Here is a 17,957-nt window from a genome sequence, read left to right as displayed (position 1 = left end):
TGAACTGCACGGCTCGGTAAAGTGATGATTGCTGTGGAAAAAGTTGTGTGTGGAGAAGCGAAAAAGGAATCGTGCGATCGGTTATCTGCCGCTAGTCCGGATGTGGTAGTATTGGTGCCTGAGGATTATCACATATTGATACCTTAAAGCCTGATGAGTCAGCATTCGGGGTCCCGATGCGGGTTGCTTCCAGTGACAGCATCAGCAGAGTGTGGAGTGTTGATATCCTGCTAATTCTGGCGTTTGTTGGGGTCTGCTGTTTAGCAATTGTCTGTTCTCTGTTCCAACATCTCATTTTCTGAAGCCCCGACTCATTCATCACCAATTATGGCAAAGTTCCCGGGGATGGCCCCGGTGCCTTCCCCCGCAGTGCAAAGCAGTATTCCGTCAAGTGACTGGGATGCTTTTCTTGATGCATGGATTACCCTACTTGGAATCCGGTTGAATACCCCAGACGACGAATTTCAAGAGGCAGCCGACGACGACCATTCCGGGGTATCCTTCCTGAAAAGTTTCTATCAGCAGGCTGCAGCAGGGTCCCCAGGTCTACAACATGGTCCCAAAGGCCGAACTTTAAGGAAACTAAGTTTCCTGGCTACAAGGCGGTATATCCTTGGCCTGCCAAATCCACCAGAGATCCTTATCAGCTGGCAATTTCTCGGCAATCTATGTTGCTGCTATCCGTCAAGCAGTGTATTGAAGACAACTCTATCGGCTGCATGGGATCGGCATGAAGATAAGATATCATCCAGTATGGAACAGGCAAAGGCCCTGATCATCAAGAAGCTGTCATCAGGTGTACCCTCTCATGGATCTATCATTTTTGTGGAGCTTCGATGCTTGACTATCCTGGCTTCGGTCTTGCCACCATGTGGCCAGATACTTATGGCGGGATCTGATTATCTCGACATCATGACAGAGACGTACCAGAAACAATCATCACGGGGCGATATCCACAAGATACTCACAGCCAACGTCTATGTCGGCCTGATATCTTTACTCAAAGAGCCATCACCCAACCTATCCTTACTTCTGGACCAACTTTTCAGTCTTAAAGCCAGCGCTGGCGTGGGAACACCGAGAGTGAAGAAGGAGGCCACTCTTCTCTCAGACCTCATTTGTAGCTCAGATCTACTCCAACGACTAGAGAACTTCTTCACAGTCCATCCCCAGAAACGGGGTCAAGACTTACTCACCAGCCTGCGCGCCTATCAAATAGAGACAAAGTTTCTCCACATCCGATATCAAAGACGCAGAAAGACCGAAAAGGGCAAAGAACGCTCTTCAGGCCTCCAAATCCCAGAAGAGATCCACGCACACAAGATGTCCCTAGTCTCACAAGTGCAAGACCTATTCCCTGACCTAGGCTCCGCCTTCGTCGTCCGACTCCTAGACGTCTACAACGACAATCCAGAAACAGTCGTCGCCCACCTCCTCGACGACTCACTCCCAACCGAACTCCAACTCCTCGATAGAACCGAGCAACTCCCCCAACCACAAACCACACAGCAAAATCAACACGACAACCTCGCACCACACCCAACCCCACCCCTGGACCCAATCCCAACCCGCAAAAACGTCTTCGACTCAGACATCGACATAGCATCCCTAGATCTATCCGACAAAACCTCAAAAGCCAAACTCCATTTCGGTCACGCAGACCAAGACCTAACAGCCGACACCGTCCTCTCAGACAGAAGCCAACACACCACCAACAAAGCCGCAATTCTTTCCGCCCTAGCAGCCTTCGACTCAGACGACGACGAGCGAGACGACACCTACGACGTCGGAGACGTAGGCGGTACCATCGACGCAGCAGCAACAAGCACCTCTGACGCCGACGCCGTCACAAAGCGTCTAGCAGATGACCAGTTAGACATGATTCTCTACCGCGCCTACAAGTCCAATCCAGCTCTATTCAGCCGTGACGCTGCAACCCGTCGTTCTCAGCCGCGCGCGTCGCTGAAGCGCGAGACGAATATGACTGATGAAGCTGTTGAAGGGTGGGCGGTGATGTTAGCGCGGGATCCGAAGCGGATGGCTAAATTTGCGGATCGGGTTGCTGTTGATGCGGGTGGTTCTGATGGTGGGGCTTTCAATCAGCCGGAGCTTCAGTCGACTTCGTATCGGAGACCGCAGGCTGGTAGTGATGATGATTCTACGGAGGCGGAGGGGTCGGCTCGGGGAGGGAGAGGTGGTGGACGGGGTGGACGGGGATTTGGACGGGGACGTGGTAGGGGCAGAGGTGGTGGTGGAGGTGGAAGTGGAGCAGCTGGAGGCACAGGAGATTCAAGTTCACCTGCGGCACATCAGAGGAAAGAGCAGAATAAGGCTAGTCGGGCGAATCATAATCGGCGACAACAGAGGGCGAAGAAGATTGCCCGTGGGGGTGGGTTGCCTGGTTGAGAGAGGGTTAATACATTGATTGATACATTGAAGAGGTGTATGAGGATATGATGAGCATGTTTGAAGTTTTTGCATATGTGACAGCCCTTGTTGATAACCATAGACTATTCATGCATGAGATAGGATAGTAGATTTGAAAAAAAAAGTGTTTTTTGATTCATCATTACTACCGAGATAGTGGGGAGATAGTCAAGTGTTGCACATGATTGCTATCTATAAAACTAAGGAGACTCGTTCGCATGTCCAGCATGCGTTATGGGTTATATAAGAGGATCCAAAGCACGCTGTAATCAGTGATGATGGGAAAAGACGCCCTCCTCCGCAATCGACTTTCGACACTCTTCCATGATGCGAAGCTGCTTGGCGACGTCGCCGAGTCGGCTGATGACCTCCTTGTTGCCGTCGTAGAACGTGAATATAGCGTACGGAATCTCGGTTTCGCGACAGAATTCTAGGATATACTTCTGGGCCTGACGGAGATTGTGACGTGGCATCCGAGGGTAAAGGTGGTGGATAGCCTGGAACTGCAGACCACCGTGGAAAAAGTCCAACCAAGGGGCACAATCGACATCCATAGTGGTGCGCAGCATTTTCTGGGGGAAAGATTCGTGAATCCCGAGGTCGGCAGTGGACATAGCGAAATGCGACAGTGTGATTTGGACATGCAAGGGGGAGGGGATGACGTGGGACACCAAGAGGAAGAGCAGGCGGCTGCTCCAGTCGGGAATAGTTTTGTAAAGCACGACGTAACCGTACCAGTACCAGAAGAACGCCTGGCCAACAAACTCGAGATAAACGTGCCACCATGCCGGGCCTTTTCTAGGCGCTTGACCCTTCAGCAAGTACTCCCAGCTCAGACGGGTGAGATTGAAGCGGGCAAGCATCATAATTGGATAGTAGGTATAATGTTGTAGTTTGAGCAAGGACTGAGATGGGATATCGAAGGTCATTTCACGGTCGTAGTAAGTACTCCGCAGGCTGTTGAAAAAGCGATGTGAAATGCCAAAGAACGGGATGTGCTGAATATCGGGATCGTGCTCGGGCTCGTTGGTCACGATATGGTGTACATTATGGCTGCGCTTCCACCACCCTAAGCTCAGACCTCCAATGAAGTCTGCAATAATGATACCAATGACGGTGTCGAAGTGGAAATTGTGAGTAATTCCCATGTGGCCAGCATCATGGGCTGTAAACACAAGCTGATGCCAGACACACCCAAGCCAGAACGCGGACGTCCCCCACCAGCCCATGCGCAGAAACGTATAGGCCAGCGCGGCGAAGAGTGTGTAACGGCAGCACTCAACAAAATAGGCCCAATAGTTGCAATCGAACATGCCCTCATCCAACATGCGCTGATTTAGCGCACGGTATTTTTGCTTGATGTTTTCCTGACACGCGAAATCCAGCGAGGGGTATTTTGAGGTATCTAGGGCTATTTCATCGCGGGTTCGAGCGTCCAGAAAGCCGAACTTGGAGTGTGATTCTTCGTTTGGTGGAGTGGATGCGGAGCTATCGGTGCCTGGCGAGGAACGTTTGCGGCGAATCACGGACTTGGAGTCGATGGCGTCGAAGATCGGAGAGGGTGGTAGCGATCCCTCCTGGCTGGAGGTGTCCTGACTAGGCAGATCCTCCTCGCTGGAGCAGGTCTCTTCTGTGTAAAACCGGAACTTGCCACCCTGGATGACAGGCAGGAAGTTGATCCAGGGCTCTTGGATTCGGCCGATTTGAAACGAGAGCATACGTTCGCGAGCTTCTTTGGAGTGTAGCCTAAGTCGATTTGGGTTCCATGGTCAGCAAAAGCATGGCTCAAACTCTCCCTTGTTGAGACATACGCATTGATCTCATCTGTGGCATCTCTGCCTACCATGTGCTTGATTGGTTTCTCTCCACCGGGGTGAAACTTGAGAAAGGCGTCTACCTTCAGGACACGGCCCTCGAAGATAATGACATGTTTCCCATCTGCAATCAAGCCCTCGATATAGCGGCGGCTCAACACAGTGTCCTTGCGAGGCGGTCGGGAGGCGGCTTTCTCCATGGTAGATGGTTGCAGGAAAGGCAAGGTCTCCGGAAGGATTGAGGATGTAAATCACAGGAACATATCTTTCGAATTGAAGGGGTCGTTAGAGGAGGAGGAAAGGGGGAGAAAGAGATGTGAAGGCAGAAGCAAAAACAGAAGCAGAAGTGTGTTGTCCGAGTCGCAGCGGGCAGGGGCGGAGACAGGCGGGGCCGCCGATCGACCTCGGACTTGCCATTTTCCACTTCCTCCACTTCCACTGTCCACTTTCACTACTTCCCTTTTTACATTCACCTCCATTTTCATTGGAACATTGGAACATTGGCCCATCCTAAACAATTGGACCCCAGTGGCATGATGATCCAGGTCTGATCATCCCTGATTCTTTCTGGTGGCGCGGTTGGTGTCTAACCCTATGCAAGGATTCTCTCTCGTCGTTGGTTCAAACATGGCTGCAGTGGGACCAGGTAAAACAATTCTGCCTCGTGCTCTCGTTGCCTGATCTCATTCGGATATATCTACTATAGGACCCCAACACACGCTCGGAAATAGAGCAACTGCGAGATGATGGGGCCGAGACGGAGCTTGAACTGCGTCTCAGACAGCGTATGTGGATCATTCCTGGGGGTTGTTTAGTGCGTTGTAGATCTAATGGACGGGCAGGCATCGAATTCGGCACGGCCGGTCTGCGGGGCCGCATGGCCGCTGGATTTGCCTGTATGAACTCGTTGACGGTCATCCAAGCATCGCAGGGTCTCGCGAAATTCATAAAGACCCAACGCCCCGAGATCGCCTCCCAGGGTGTGGTCATTGGTCACGATGCACGCCATAACTCAGATCGGTTTGCCGTGCTCGCTGCCAACGCTTTTATTGCTTTGCAAATCCCAGTCTGGTTCTTCGAACAGGAAGCGCCAACTCCCTTGGTTCCTTTTGGCGTGAATCATTTCAAGGCCGCGGCTGGTATTATGGTCACAGCTAGCCATGTAAGAGGACTATTCCAGATCCTTCCGGATATACGGAGCTTACGAAGATCCGCTAACGCATGAGCCAATAGAACCCGCCTCAAGATAATGGTATGTTTCTTCTTCATCTAATGTTGATTTAACGCTTACTAAAATAATTTTACATAGGCTACAAGGTGTACGATAACCCATGTGATTCTTTCTTGAGAATGAAATGCAATACTAATGAAATATATTCAGATATTCAAGCAATGGTGCTCAGATCAACAGACCCGAAGATGGGGAAATTGCGCAGTCAATCCTCGAAAACCTGGAGCCTTGGCCAACTGCTTGGGAAGACCAGCGCCCTAGCGAGTACTTGCATGACAAGTCATATCGCGAACTACTTCCTTACTACGTCAAACAGGTTGAGCAATATGCTGTAAGTAGTAGGAAGATCCAAGCAAGTGGCTTGGCTAATGTACATTTAGAGGTCAACTGTCTCCGACTGGAAGCCCCCACGACCCTTTGTTTACACACCTCTTCACGGGGTCGGTGGTCTAGTCCTGCCAACAGTGTGCCAATCATTGGGAATCAAGAACTTCGTGTCCGTTCCTGCGCAGGAGAAGCCCGATCCTGATTTCCCAACTGTCAAGTTCCCAAACCCCGAAGAGGCAGGGGCTCTAGATCTCGCCATGGAGACTGCAGACAAAGAAGGAAAGACTTTGATTATTGCTAATGACCCCGACGCAGACCGATTTGCTGTTGCAGAAAAGGTCAAGTAGGTGTTTTCTCAAGCCCAAGAAAGTGACATTAGATCTAACCATATATAGTGGCAAATGGTTTCTCTTCACAGGAAACCACGTTGGCGTTCTCCTAGCCTCTCATGTCTTCGACTCTTTGGATACGATTACAGATTTATCCAAAACAACGGTATTAACGACAACAGTGTCTAGTGGCATGCTTGGCAGCATGGCGGCTGCCAAGGGATGCCAATTCAAAGAGACATTGACCGGGTTCAAATGGATGGCGAATGTTGCTCGGGACATCGAGAAGGATGGCCAAACTGTCCCCTTTGCTTACGAAGAGGCCCTTGGTTACATGTTCCCTTCTGTTTGCTATGATAAGGATGGCATCACGGCAGCTGCAGTGTTCCTCGCTGCAGAGGCCAAATGGAGAGACCAGGGATTAACGATTTATGATAAGCTCCAGCAAATCTTCGCAACGCACGGTCATCATGAAACCATGAACAATTATTTCCGATCTCCGAACCCGGAACTGACCATCAAATTGTTCCAGGGTATCAGATGTGGCTCTTTCCTCGCTGACAAGAAATTCGGTACTTTCAAGGTGTTGCGATGGAGAGACCTGACTCAGGGTTATGACTCCGCATCTTCTAACAATAAGCCGGATCTGCCCGAAGACCCGACAAGTCAAATGCTTACACTTTGGTTGGATCGTGGTGTACGCTTCACATTCCGCGGCTCGGGAACTGAGCCCAAGGTCAAATGTGAGGATTCTTGCAAATTTCGGGAATTCTAAATGCTGATTTATGTCTAGTCTACATTGAGAGTCATGGAGACTCGCTTGACGATGCGACGAAAGCAGTCTGCGATGCTTTCATGACTATCTCAGAGGAATGGGTCCAACGCTACACCCCTTCGATGACGTGCAGCAAGCAGATTCCCACCTCTTCCGGGCATGTTTTAGAGCTGGATCACTAGTATAATCGCTCCAGTTCATTTCACATATTTCACCCTGAGCCATAGTGCCTTGTTCGTGCCATATTCCATGAATCGTTTTTTTCCGAGCAAACATTTGCAGGATGTAACTTTGAGCTGCGAAATGCCGCCGGGACTACAATAGCTCTGATATACTCCCTTGAGCACCATGATTAAACTCGAATGGGGGGTGCTAGGCTGGGGTAGTAAAAGGCAAACTGCAGTTGATGTCGCACGGAACTTTGAGGTGGTCAGACATATTAGCTACGAGTCTTAGCTTATAATGAGAAAATCCCCCGACAATGATGAGCACGAAATAGGACTGAAGTCTACTCAGATAAGGCAGCATACAGAGAAACTGCAGATACTAGCTATACCTTGAACATGATCTACCAAGCGCATTGTCAACAGACTCCACCGCATGAGCTTTCTTCTGGGGCTTGCCAGCACAGCCTGCGGCGACAAATCAACCCTCTAAGTCATTACTGTCACGTCAATGTGCCGGCCCAGACATACCCAGACAATTCGGAAATGAAAAGGTCCTGCCGGGGTCAAGAAGCTCACAGCAAAGCGAGTTGCTCCTGTAACTGTGTTCGCTCAACCAATCTCGAGCTGCGGAATCCGTATGTACAATATAGTCCCAAATAGAACAATTTGTGATAAATTAATATATTGAAGCAGCGCCGCAATGCAATCCATCCCTGAAATCCACATGTCAAGCAGCCCTCACAATCACAAATGCTGTATTGGAGTAGTTACCGAAGAACACACCCGGGAAACCACTTCAACCTCAGAAGAGAGCCTTCATTATGGGAATAAACTGAACTACATCAACGTGAATGCAAGTAAATCTTCCCCTCCCTGCGACGTCCATCGATTTTCGCATCTAGAAAAGCAGCCACACTGCTCGGGCGTACAAGTCCATATACACAATCACGCATGCCACAGCTCTGCGAAGGCGCGACAGTCAACTCCAAAGCATACCTGCGCGCCCACAACCCATAGACCGAGTCATGCATGCGGCCATGGCAAGAAGACCACCCACGCCTGCTATGAACCGTTGAAAGCCCCTTATCCTCATTCTGGGAGATGTTCTATCAACCTCGACCTCCCACAGGAGCCAGAGAACCCAACTGAGAGTAACGCTGCCAAACGATATCATGATTCCCGTTACGAGTGTTACGATCATCAATCGGTGCCTTTGCACCGGGCCGATGTGGCTTGTCACCGGGTCTGGGGTCCACCTTTGCCTGTGTGGGGGAGTAGACCATGTGGCTCAAGAAGTCCTCGAGTTTTTCATTCCTAATTTCAGATTAAGGCTGAAAATGCCCTGTTTAATCTTCAGATTCAAATTCAAATTCAAATCATATCATATCATATCATATCATATCGTTTCGGCATAGTATGTAGTTCATTTTTAGTCCCGCGGCTTGCACTTGCCGAGAGCCGCGTCGGCACCGGCCGATCGGGCGGGTCAAACTGAAATTTCAAAGCCGAGTTGAATCGGCATTGCGAAATCCGGGGATGGCATTTTCTATTGCATTTGATTCTGAATACTCGGCATAAGTATAAGCGCTGATTCTTCAATTTTGCGATTCTAGCGGGCTCTAGGTAAGTGGATTATGTTCCGTTCATCCAGATTGGCCCTTGCTCTTTAGGCGCAAGTACAAGCCCCGATGGCGTGACGATGTCTAATCCAACTTCCCCAGATCAAACAATTCCGAAGAAAAAAGCCTCGGCCGAGAGAACTCTGGCCACGTTGAAAAGAACGGAGCGTCAATTGATACCTTGTTCCATATATATCAACTCTTGCGACGACAGCGCTATTTACATCATGTCTATTGATTCCAAGAGCGTCGCTGTTATCGGAGCTGGTCCTTCGGGTGCCATTGCGGTAGATGCCCTGGCACAGGAGAAGGCATTTCACACTATCCGTGTCTTTGAGCGCCAGGAAAAAGCGGGTGGTTGTTGGTTTGTGACCATCACATATGTATCTCGATTAAGACAACTGCTAATCTCGGTCATAGGGTCTCAAGACATGAACCACCACCACAAGTGGTTGATTTCGAAGGACTAGCTGCGCGTACAGCTGATGCGCCGTTGGATATTCCCAGCAGCTTACCTTGTCGAACACCGGCAAGCTCTCAGGACCGTTTCACAGACTCGCCTGTTTACCCTGGACTTGAGACGAATGTGGATGCAGGCGTCATGTCGTATTCCCAGGAGCCCATTCCAACCGTTCGATCGCAGTGGTCTATTGATCGTCACGGCCCTGAGACTCCGTTCCGACATCATTCGGTGATTAGGGGGTATGTCGAGGATTTGTTTACTACAAAGGGCCACCATGGCTTGGTTCAATACAACACCACCGTCGAGCAAGCGGTTAAGGAGCCCAGTACCCAGAAATGGATCCTTACTATTCGCCGCAGGGAATTAAACGATGGCACTCCATCCGATTATTGGTGGACGGAGCAGTTTGATGCTGTCGTTGTGGCATCTGGTCATTATGCTGTGCCATATATTCCTGCTATTCCGGGGTTAGAGGAATTCTCATCAAAATACCCCGGCAGTGTCGAACATACTAAGCACTACAGAGGCCCAGAGAAGTACTGGGGAAAGGTACTATATCCTCCTCCGATGGAACATGTATCTTGTCAAATGCTGACCCTTCCAATAGAAAGTCATTACAGTCGGTGCGTCGGTATCGGCCGCAGACACGGCCGTCAGTCTCATCGATACGGCGCAATCACCCATTCACGCTGTCGTTCGCGGTCGCTACAACGTATTCTTTGGAGACGATGCCTTCAAACATCCCAAGATCCAAAGACGGGCACCAATTTCTCAAATCAATGCTGAAAGCCGCACTGTATACTTCGAAGACGGTTCCTCCGAGTCCAATGTGGACAATATACTCTTCGGTACCGGATTCACATGGACGCTTCCCTTCCTACCACACGTTCCTACGCGGAATAATCGAGTGCCTGATCTTTACCAGCACGTCTTTTACCGCCACGATCCAAGCCTGGTGTTCGTCGGAGCGGTATGTATTATCCCAATGTACCTTACCATGATAAAACAGAAGACTAACTTTGCCTTCCCATATAGGTCGGTGCAGGATTAACGTTTAAAGTTTTCGAATGGCAAGCTGTCGCTGCGGCTCGCGTCCTCGCCGGCAAGGCCACGCTACCCCCAGTATCCGAGCAGGAGAAATGGGAGATGGAGCGCATTGCGCTGAAAGGCGATGGGCCCGCTTTTGCGGTGGTCAATCCGGATTTCAAGGACTATTTTGAGAATTTGCGACTTCTTGCAGGAGAGCCTGGTGAGGGTTTGCCTGGGCGGCGTTTACCGGTATTTGATCAACGGTGGAAAGATGATTTTGACTCTGGGCATGAACGGCGTAAGGAGATGTGGCGACGGGCCAATCGGGCGGCTGCTGGGGTTCTATAGAATCTTGTATATATGGAAGATATAAGTAATGGAAGGGGAATGCACAATGACAGTTTGCGTAGCAGACGGGTCGATCGCAGTGATCACAAACTTGAATTCTAGCACCTACTAGTAGGCCGTGGAGCAAAACATAATAGGGCCACTAGGTCACAAAAGTAAGAAAAATACTACTATTTGTTGTAGCTAGATATAGCTATTTAGTACTAGTAAGGTCTTATATACCTACTATACTAAGCTACTGGTACTAGGTGCAGGTGTTTCAATATCCCAGACTTATTCAAAAGAACCCCCCCCCTTCTCACTGGGGCGGAATTTGATTAGGGTACAGTATTTAGGCTATGTTTCCCCACCCAGGAAACGTCCGGGGGCGTCCCTTTGGCAAATCCCTGTACATTAACCCTGGTGCGGGTAAGGATGAGCGGGGCCGGAGATATCACATCAAGAATGAGAATGTTTGGGGTGAGCGTCTCTGTATGTCTCTACTAGTAGACATTATATGCACCTTGAAGGCTCATGTCCAATGATCTCTCATACTTCTATTCCTAGGAAATAGTTATGGATCCAGTCATTTCGAGGAGCTTTAAGCGGCGCCATAAGTCACTCGTAGACTTCAGCATAAACCGTCCAAACCAGAGCCCAACCCAGACTGGTAACCCATTGGGTAGGTGTAGACAAGGAAAACAGTTTCATACTTATCTCATGGCGGTATAATTTGTGCATCTTTCTACTAGATTATTAAGTATATCGATTACATCTGCAGTCTTTAACCTAAAGTAAGTTTTAATAGTGACATTTAAAGAGAATTTAATTCAATCCAGTCTAATATACTAATAATGCTCAACATTATCATTCTCCCTTCTTACTCGGTTCTTCTGGAGGACACAGCAATTGACTGTGTAAATAGTAAATAGTCATTTCCATTGGACTGCGGGGGGTCCCGTGACGATGATTGGCTACGCGACGGGAGGAAACACTCTCCACCGCCCCTTGCGCTCCCCTGCATCGATCGGATGTATACCACCCAACACTAGCACAAATCACCGCAGAGGTCGCAGATCAGTCTACAAAATGGGCAGTATTCTACCCTCTGCAGACGTATCCCCCTCCCAAAAGGCCCAGGGGATGATGATGGCCAGTGATGGGTGAAGAGGGTCAGCTCAGGTCAGGGGCAGCAAATGCATCAATAGCGTCTTGGCAGCGAACCCCCACCGAACCATTGCGAGTTTAAAAGGCCGCGGATCCCTCGACTCAGCAGGAAATTCGCGGAAATCACCCTCCACGCGCTCCCGTGATCCTTTTTCGCCCGATCGTGGTACTCAATTAGATACTCGACACCTCCCTACACTATAACACCGGCATGCGCAGCACCGCAGACAGCGAACCCTCTCCGATTTAGGCTCAGCCTTAGCCTTAGCCTCCGAATCCGAATCCGGGGCTGACGAAAGGGTCCAACCCGATCGATCCACGCCAACATCCCCCCCCCTTCTGCCGGCATTGGCTCGCCTCCTCTCTGCCTATTTCCTTGCAATACTCGTGAAATTAAATCCAACCACGGAATAAAAGTTACAACTTCACTTCACCATGTCACCCCCAGCCACTGAGAACTATACCCAACCGGCAGAATGCAAATACGCGAGCGAGAACCTTCCCACGATCCCCGGTTCAAAATTCTCAACCCTCGTCCCGCTATACCAGGAAGATCATCATGGCAGTGACATGTCTAAAATACTCGAATCCTGCTGCAGCACGAGTATTTGGTTCTATGAAGATCCACAGCCGTGCACGGCTGTTTGTACCGCGAGCTCCGATGCTCAGGCGCAGGACGTGCAATATTGCTTGAATGCGCGAGAAGTGAATTATGGTGGGGATGGGAGTACGAATTCAAATGCTGGGGTTAAAAGGGTTCCTGGGAGGAAATTGTGGGCTTTTGTTTTGGTTGGTGGGTTGGTTTTTTCGGCGTGGTGATGATCGGCGGTCCGGTGTTGTTTCTTCATGTATATGCATTTTTCTGCCATTTCTTTTTGGCTCTTCTTCTTGAGATACCCATTTGTTTTCATATTTATGTTCGAATTATATCACCAATAAGGATATGGTCATAACCCTAACTAATCGGAGGAAAGCCCGGCTTGGCTGACTACCTTTCCTTTTTACCTACAGCCGACTTGCATGAACGGTGCATAAGATGCGTCGCGCCACGTCGGAACAAATCACCACGCTGAGCTCTCCTCCCCCGCATCGGAATCATTCAAAAAGTAGCTGAAATATACTTGGAAGGTGCTCATATCCCTCTTCACCCCTCGCATTGCTTTCTACATTGACATCAACGACACATTCATCACGATGAAAGACGACCCCCACAGTGCCGTCCGGACACCAAACACGAATAAGGGCTCAGAAAAAGGTGATCTGTTTCAACCGTGGTGCCAACAGTCGCGAGCGCCAAACGGAGGCCAGTTCAACCCGGGGACTGTCGACTGACTTTTCTCGAGCGGAGTTCCTTCAAGTCGATCTTGCCGACCCAGATTTAGGCCTTGCCCCTGAGGTCAAAATGCGACTCGCCGATGAAATAGATCGTGTGATCCACAACGCTTGGTCTGTGAATGTCAACATGTCCGTAAGCTCATTTGAGCCGCAAATCCGACGAGTGCGTCACCTGGTTGACTTTTCCGAAAAGGAGACGAGAAAGGTCGTGCCTATAACGTTTATTTCCACTGTTGGAACCGTTGAAAAATGGCCGACTCCGGAAGTACCTGTACCTGAGAAGGCTCTACCAGATTGGTCCCTCGCATTGTTTGGATACGATCAGTCAAAGCTCGCGAGCAGCATCATTCTTGACAAAGCCGCGACAGAATCAGGCGTGCCAATCGTTACAGTTCGAGTTGGTCAAATTGCGGGCCCACGCGGGAAGAAAGGCAAATGGAACCCGCAAGAGTGGCTTCCAAGCTTGGCTTGCAGTTCCTTATACCTAGGCCTCCTGCCTGACTCGCTTGGCACGTTTGATAACATTGGGTGGGCACCAGTTGAAGATATTGCCAGTATGGTGTTGGATGTCTCCGGTGTGACTTGTCCTCGACCAGCAGAAGAAGTTACCGGGTATTTCCATGCGCTCATTCCGAAACCTACAGACTGGTCTAGTCTCATACCAACGCTACGTGACTTTTACGTTGATAGAATCCAAAAGGTCGTCTCGTTTAAAGAGTGGATATGTGCACTCGAAAAGAGTCAGGTCAATTCCTTGAGCATAGACAAAAACCCAGCGGTCAAACTGCTTGATACATATCGATTGGCAGCAGAGGGTGCGAAGATGGGGTCGAAGGGAATTACAATGTCTACTACGCGTACTGAGCCGTATAGTTTGGCGATGCGACAGGCGGAGGCGGTATCGCCCGAGTTGATGAAACATTGGTGTGAGCAGTGGCAATTTTAAAGATTTGGTGTCCCGCAAATAGAGAAAGCCACTTCTAGGTCAGGATAATCTACGGCGCTCCATAAGCGCTGGGTGATCAGTAGTTGTATATAGGGGCATTTTACAGTGGCGTTGCAAAAGTTTGAACTCCCCTATTGCCCTCCATTTTTGACAGCCTTCGAATGACAGACTAGTAGATACCTTAGGTAGGCGTAGACCAAGCCGGTCAATAAGGGCTTGGAAATTTTTGCGGTGCTACTGTAAAATACCAGTACCGCTATACGAGTACATAAACAACTACTGACCACTCTGCGCTTATGGAGCACCGTAATAATCCGATAAGCATCAAAGAATGAGTTAAATTCAAATCTGAGATAGCCCAGCGGTGAGCGAGAAAGATTTCCCGGGCAGACTTTTGGCGAGATTGGGCTTGTTCCAGATTAATACAACGCGCTGAATATAGCCCAATGCAGTGATTTTATGTCATTCTACTAGGATTCATGTTGTCCAATTAGTGAAGTATAAATCGGGCCCAAATTGATATGGGTCCACTTCGTACCGCGCATCAATCAGTATGACAGCCCTGGAGATCATTGTGAATGTAAATGAGTCATCATGATCGGATCCCTATCACTTTCCATAGAACTACTACACGTAGCTCTCTTATAAAGGGCTCTAAATTCACCTCATAAAATAAGGAGAAGCAGAATAAGTTCCAAGACAGCGTCACTTGAATGAGCCCTATACATCACATTGCCAGCAAAACTCACGCATCGACGAAAATGGATCAATACAAGACAAAAGAGGATGTACTCAAAATGGGTATCATCGACCCAGAGCTTGAAGAAGTGAGTGAGATCGGCATTTATTCCTCCACATGCCCTGACGGTTAATGCCACAGGTCCTTAAACATGCTCCACCTCCCAAGTTCGACTTTTCGCTACCAGTTGAGCAATTGCGGGGAATGGTTGACGCCATGGAGAACAAGCTATATGAGACTTGCCCAACATTCGATACGCAGGAATCTGTGATGAATATCCCAATGCGCGACGGACACCAAAGCGAACTGAACATCATAAAGCCGCTCAACTCGTCTTCGGTCAATCCAGTGGTGGTACTCATATTCGGTGGAGGTTTCGTGATGGGATCCAACACTCAGTGCATCAACTGGGCCCGCGCGATCGCACACTTATACAAAGCTACGGTTGTTCAACTCTCCTATCGTCTGGCGCCGGAGCACAAATTCCCATTTGCCCCGAACGATGTATGGGACACTGTTAAATGGATAGCTGTCAACCCATCAGCTCTCGATGCAGACCTTTCCAAGGGGTTTGTGATTGGTGGCGGATCGGCTGGTGGTAATCTCTCCATCGTCACTGCTCATCATGCAGCAAGAGAAAAGCTTTCTCCACCGATCACCGGAGTTTTGACCAGTGTCCCAGTGTGCACCAGTGAAGAGACACTGCCGGCGAAATACAAAGCGATGTGGTTATCTCGAGAACAAAATGCGAATGCTCCTGGAAATCCAGGTCTTGACTCAAAGTCTATTGGAGGGTACGAGGCTCTTTACCAGCAAGACTTTCTGTCTGAGCATTTCACGCCCTTCACCACACCACTTCCATGGTTTGACTTGGCTCTTCCTCGAACGTATGTTCAGATCGCCGGGTTGGACATTCTTCGCGATGATGGTCTGGTTTATGCAAAGGCCCTAGAAGAAAGCGGGGTCGAGGTCAAGCTTGATGTTTATCCTGGTATGCCGCACGGCCATTTCAATATCTGGCCTCACTTGAAGCAGTCAATCAAGTCTCAGGAGGATACTGTCTGGCATATTGGATGGCTTCTGCGCCAGGAACTACCCAGGGAGAGAGTGAACGAACTAGTAGCTAGAATGATATAGGCGAATAAAAGTTCTCCCTTCTCGGAGTATTATTAGGGGGTTCAAAATCGAACGATCTACGGAAGTAAACTGCTCTTTGTCATCCCACAACTTGATTTGTTTGGTGGGAAAGATTTCAATGGCAACCGTGATGTAGCGAGCATTTCGATTCAAGAGATAGATGCACATTAAAGGTCCAAGTTCAAGGTCAAAACATCCATGGATTATGAAAGGACGCTAATGTCACGGTCTTTTGAAAGTAGGCTTGGTACACAATGGGGTAATTAAACACAAAAAGACAAACTCTCCAGAACTCCATTATAAACACCTCAAATGCCTCAGAAAGCCCCAGTCCTCATTCTTTTCAATAGTTTTAGAGTATTATGTATCAAGCTAGCTCAGAGGGCGGCCCTTCATTCGTCTTCTTGAATGCGTGGCCAGCCAACTCTTGTCGTGATCCTGTGTCGGCCTCAAGCTCGGTTCGTTTAGAAGCGGTGCCATCCAGTTCACCGAATGGTCTAGTTTCCCCTTCAATTTCGGCTGGACTCTTTTCAGAATTGCTGGATATTTTTGAGCGACGGCGACGGAGAAAAATAAATATAATGACGGCAATTATGAGTATGCCGCAGACACCCCCGACAACTCCGCCAGCTATCGCGCCTTTATTCGGACCATCGTTCGTGTCGTTATTCGAAAGGATATTTGTATCGTTATGCGTACCATTATTCGACGCTTTAGTGGTACTGTTATTCGTAGTGGAATTTCCAGAGTTAGGATCTTTGAATGAGTCAGTCAGATCTCAAGTAATTATTGTGATGAAATGATGGGAATCGATGGGGGACAGTGGAACAGGAAATCGCAAATGACATACAATCAGGAGTCGAGCGTGTGCCACGTTCAATATTTAGCTTAGTGCCGTTATTCTTGATGTATGCATCTGTGTTGCAGCCAAAAGTCGATTTTCTGATGTCACCACCTGAATCTTTGCTAAGATACCCGATCATGCCTGGCTCGCAGCACAAGAACCCCTCCGCATACCACAAGTCCCAAGTTGAGTTCGCGCACACTTTATGGAAAGGTTGTGTAACTGAGGTTAAGCATAGCCAGTTCAAGTCGCTTGAACGTTGCTGAAGTGATAGCTCGTGTCCCTTTGGACAACAGACGACGTACTCGTTTGCACCCGCAGTTTGAGTTTCATCTTCGTTGCAATGGTCAATCCGGCGAATGGAATAACCGGGCTCGATTTTGGCAGACATCGAGGCGGGAAAAGACGACTACTCGTCGAAAGGACCCTTTAAGGGATGCGAATTCAGGAATTGAGAAAAAGTGGAGGCGATGCGGAGAGGGTAGGATCGCGGAGGGGAATTGGTGTAAGACCCTTAAAAGGAGAGCCGCATGAAATGGTCTGTGCAAAAAGACAGGGATCGGCCAACTGGGCATGTTGATTGGGGGCGCCAAGTGGAAGTAGGCTAAACATAGTCCAGCCTCGTTTGCAATTGTGGATCTCGAAAATGTCGTTGACCAGTGACATTGGCACAATGAGACAGTACCACTGCTGCATAGGGACAAGGCTCCGCAGTAGATTGAGAAGTAGATTGGAAGAAAGGATTGGATTGCGAACCAGAGCGTGCCTTGTTTGGCCAAGACTTGCCGCGAAATGCCAATTTGGACTGCTCGTCGATCCGAGTTTGCACCATGACATGGTTCATACACGAGGGTTGGAGGCTGACTTTAAGCTTAGTCAATCTAAAACTACAAGGTCGAGCTGAGCCTCAAAGCAAACCCCCCTGATTTCTGCCGATCCAGGGTCTACGGGACACAGTCAAAGCGAAGACTTTCCATAGATTCCCAGGTGATATGCGGGGTGGATCCATCCCGTGGATATCAAGAACTTGACGCGGGCTTCTAGCCTCGTCAGAATACTAGTATGAAGATATAGAACTAACCACGCTTTGCTCCATAAACCGAGGAGGTCCGACCAAGCCTCTTGGAACCCCGGCAGGACTGGGCGTTCCTTGTGAGAATTTGAATTTCAGATTCAGAATGGACCCCAATTTCACCCTATTTACCTTTATACTATATTGGGTTCGCATCTGGCTGCATCGGCTCTTGTGTGTGGTACTATTCTACTAGAACTGCCGTGATT

General features: G+C 49.1%; 7 protein-coding genes across 7 annotated transcripts; 5 read left to right on the top strand and 2 right to left on the bottom strand.

The window, feature by feature from the left end:
• Nucleotides 1-327: 327 nt before the first annotated feature.
• On the top strand, nt 328-2,406 carry N7481_012273 (ASCC2 family CUE domain-containing protein; the record flags this gene model as incomplete). Its single annotated transcript, XM_057271492.1, has 1 exon — nt 328-2,406. The coding sequence occupies one exon, from the start codon at nt 328-330 to the stop codon at nt 2,404-2,406; it is 2,079 nt and encodes a 692-aa protein (XP_057115680.1).
• A 290-nt stretch (nt 2,407-2,696) lies between these two features.
• Nucleotides 2,697-4,441, bottom strand: N7481_012272 (fatty acid desaturase; the record flags this gene model as incomplete). The annotated part of the gene is made up of 2 exons (XM_057271491.1): nt 2,697-4,173; nt 4,239-4,441. The coding sequence occupies 2 exons, from the start codon at nt 4,439-4,441 to the stop codon at nt 2,697-2,699; spliced, it is 1,680 nt and encodes a 559-aa protein (XP_057115679.1).
• Nucleotides 4,442-4,868: 427 nt separating this feature from the next.
• N7481_012271 (phosphoribomutase PRM15) lies at nt 4,869-7,085 on the top strand (the record flags this gene model as incomplete). The annotated part of the gene is made up of 9 exons (XM_057271490.1): nt 4,869-4,887; nt 4,973-5,026; nt 5,084-5,403; nt 5,475-5,493; nt 5,551-5,560; nt 5,623-5,803; nt 5,853-6,142; nt 6,195-6,871; nt 6,922-7,085. 9 exons carry the CDS (start codon nt 4,869-4,871, stop codon nt 7,083-7,085), a joined length of 1,734 nt encoding a protein of 577 aa, XP_057115678.1.
• A 1,831-nt stretch (nt 7,086-8,916) lies between these two features.
• Nucleotides 8,917-10,529, top strand: N7481_012270 (uncharacterized protein; the record flags this gene model as incomplete). The annotated part of the gene is made up of 4 exons (XM_057271489.1): nt 8,917-9,053; nt 9,110-9,701; nt 9,760-10,122; nt 10,188-10,529. 4 exons carry the CDS (start codon nt 8,917-8,919, stop codon nt 10,527-10,529), a joined length of 1,434 nt encoding a protein of 477 aa, XP_057115677.1.
• Nucleotides 10,530-13,077: 2,548 nt separating this feature from the next.
• On the top strand, nt 13,078-13,956 carry N7481_012269 (Male sterility NAD-binding; the record flags this gene model as incomplete). Its single annotated transcript, XM_057271488.1, has 1 exon — nt 13,078-13,956. The coding sequence occupies one exon, from the start codon at nt 13,078-13,080 to the stop codon at nt 13,954-13,956; it is 879 nt and encodes a 292-aa protein (XP_057115676.1).
• A 761-nt stretch (nt 13,957-14,717) lies between these two features.
• On the top strand, nt 14,718-15,832 carry N7481_012268 (alpha/beta hydrolase; the record flags this gene model as incomplete). The annotated part of the gene is made up of 2 exons (XM_057271487.1): nt 14,718-14,783; nt 14,837-15,832. The coding sequence occupies 2 exons, from the start codon at nt 14,718-14,720 to the stop codon at nt 15,830-15,832; spliced, it is 1,062 nt and encodes a 353-aa protein (XP_057115675.1).
• A 367-nt stretch (nt 15,833-16,199) lies between these two features.
• N7481_012267 (uncharacterized protein) lies at nt 16,200-17,009 on the bottom strand (the record flags this gene model as incomplete). The annotated part of the gene is made up of 3 exons (XM_057271486.1): nt 16,200-16,588; nt 16,683-16,898; nt 16,982-17,009. The coding sequence occupies 3 exons, from the start codon at nt 17,007-17,009 to the stop codon at nt 16,200-16,202; spliced, it is 633 nt and encodes a 210-aa protein (XP_057115674.1).
• Between the last annotated feature and the right edge of the window lie 948 nt (nt 17,010-17,957).

The sequence above is a fragment of the Penicillium waksmanii genome (genome assembly GCF_028829765.1).
Source record: "Penicillium waksmanii strain IBT 27052 chromosome Unknown utg000010l:1.0-3698451.0:1.0-3701458.0, whole genome shotgun sequence".
In the NCBI taxonomy this organism is placed as follows: Eukaryota; Fungi; Ascomycota; class Eurotiomycetes; order Eurotiales; family Aspergillaceae; genus Penicillium; species Penicillium waksmanii.
This window is presented reverse-complemented; position numbering and strand designations above follow the sequence as displayed.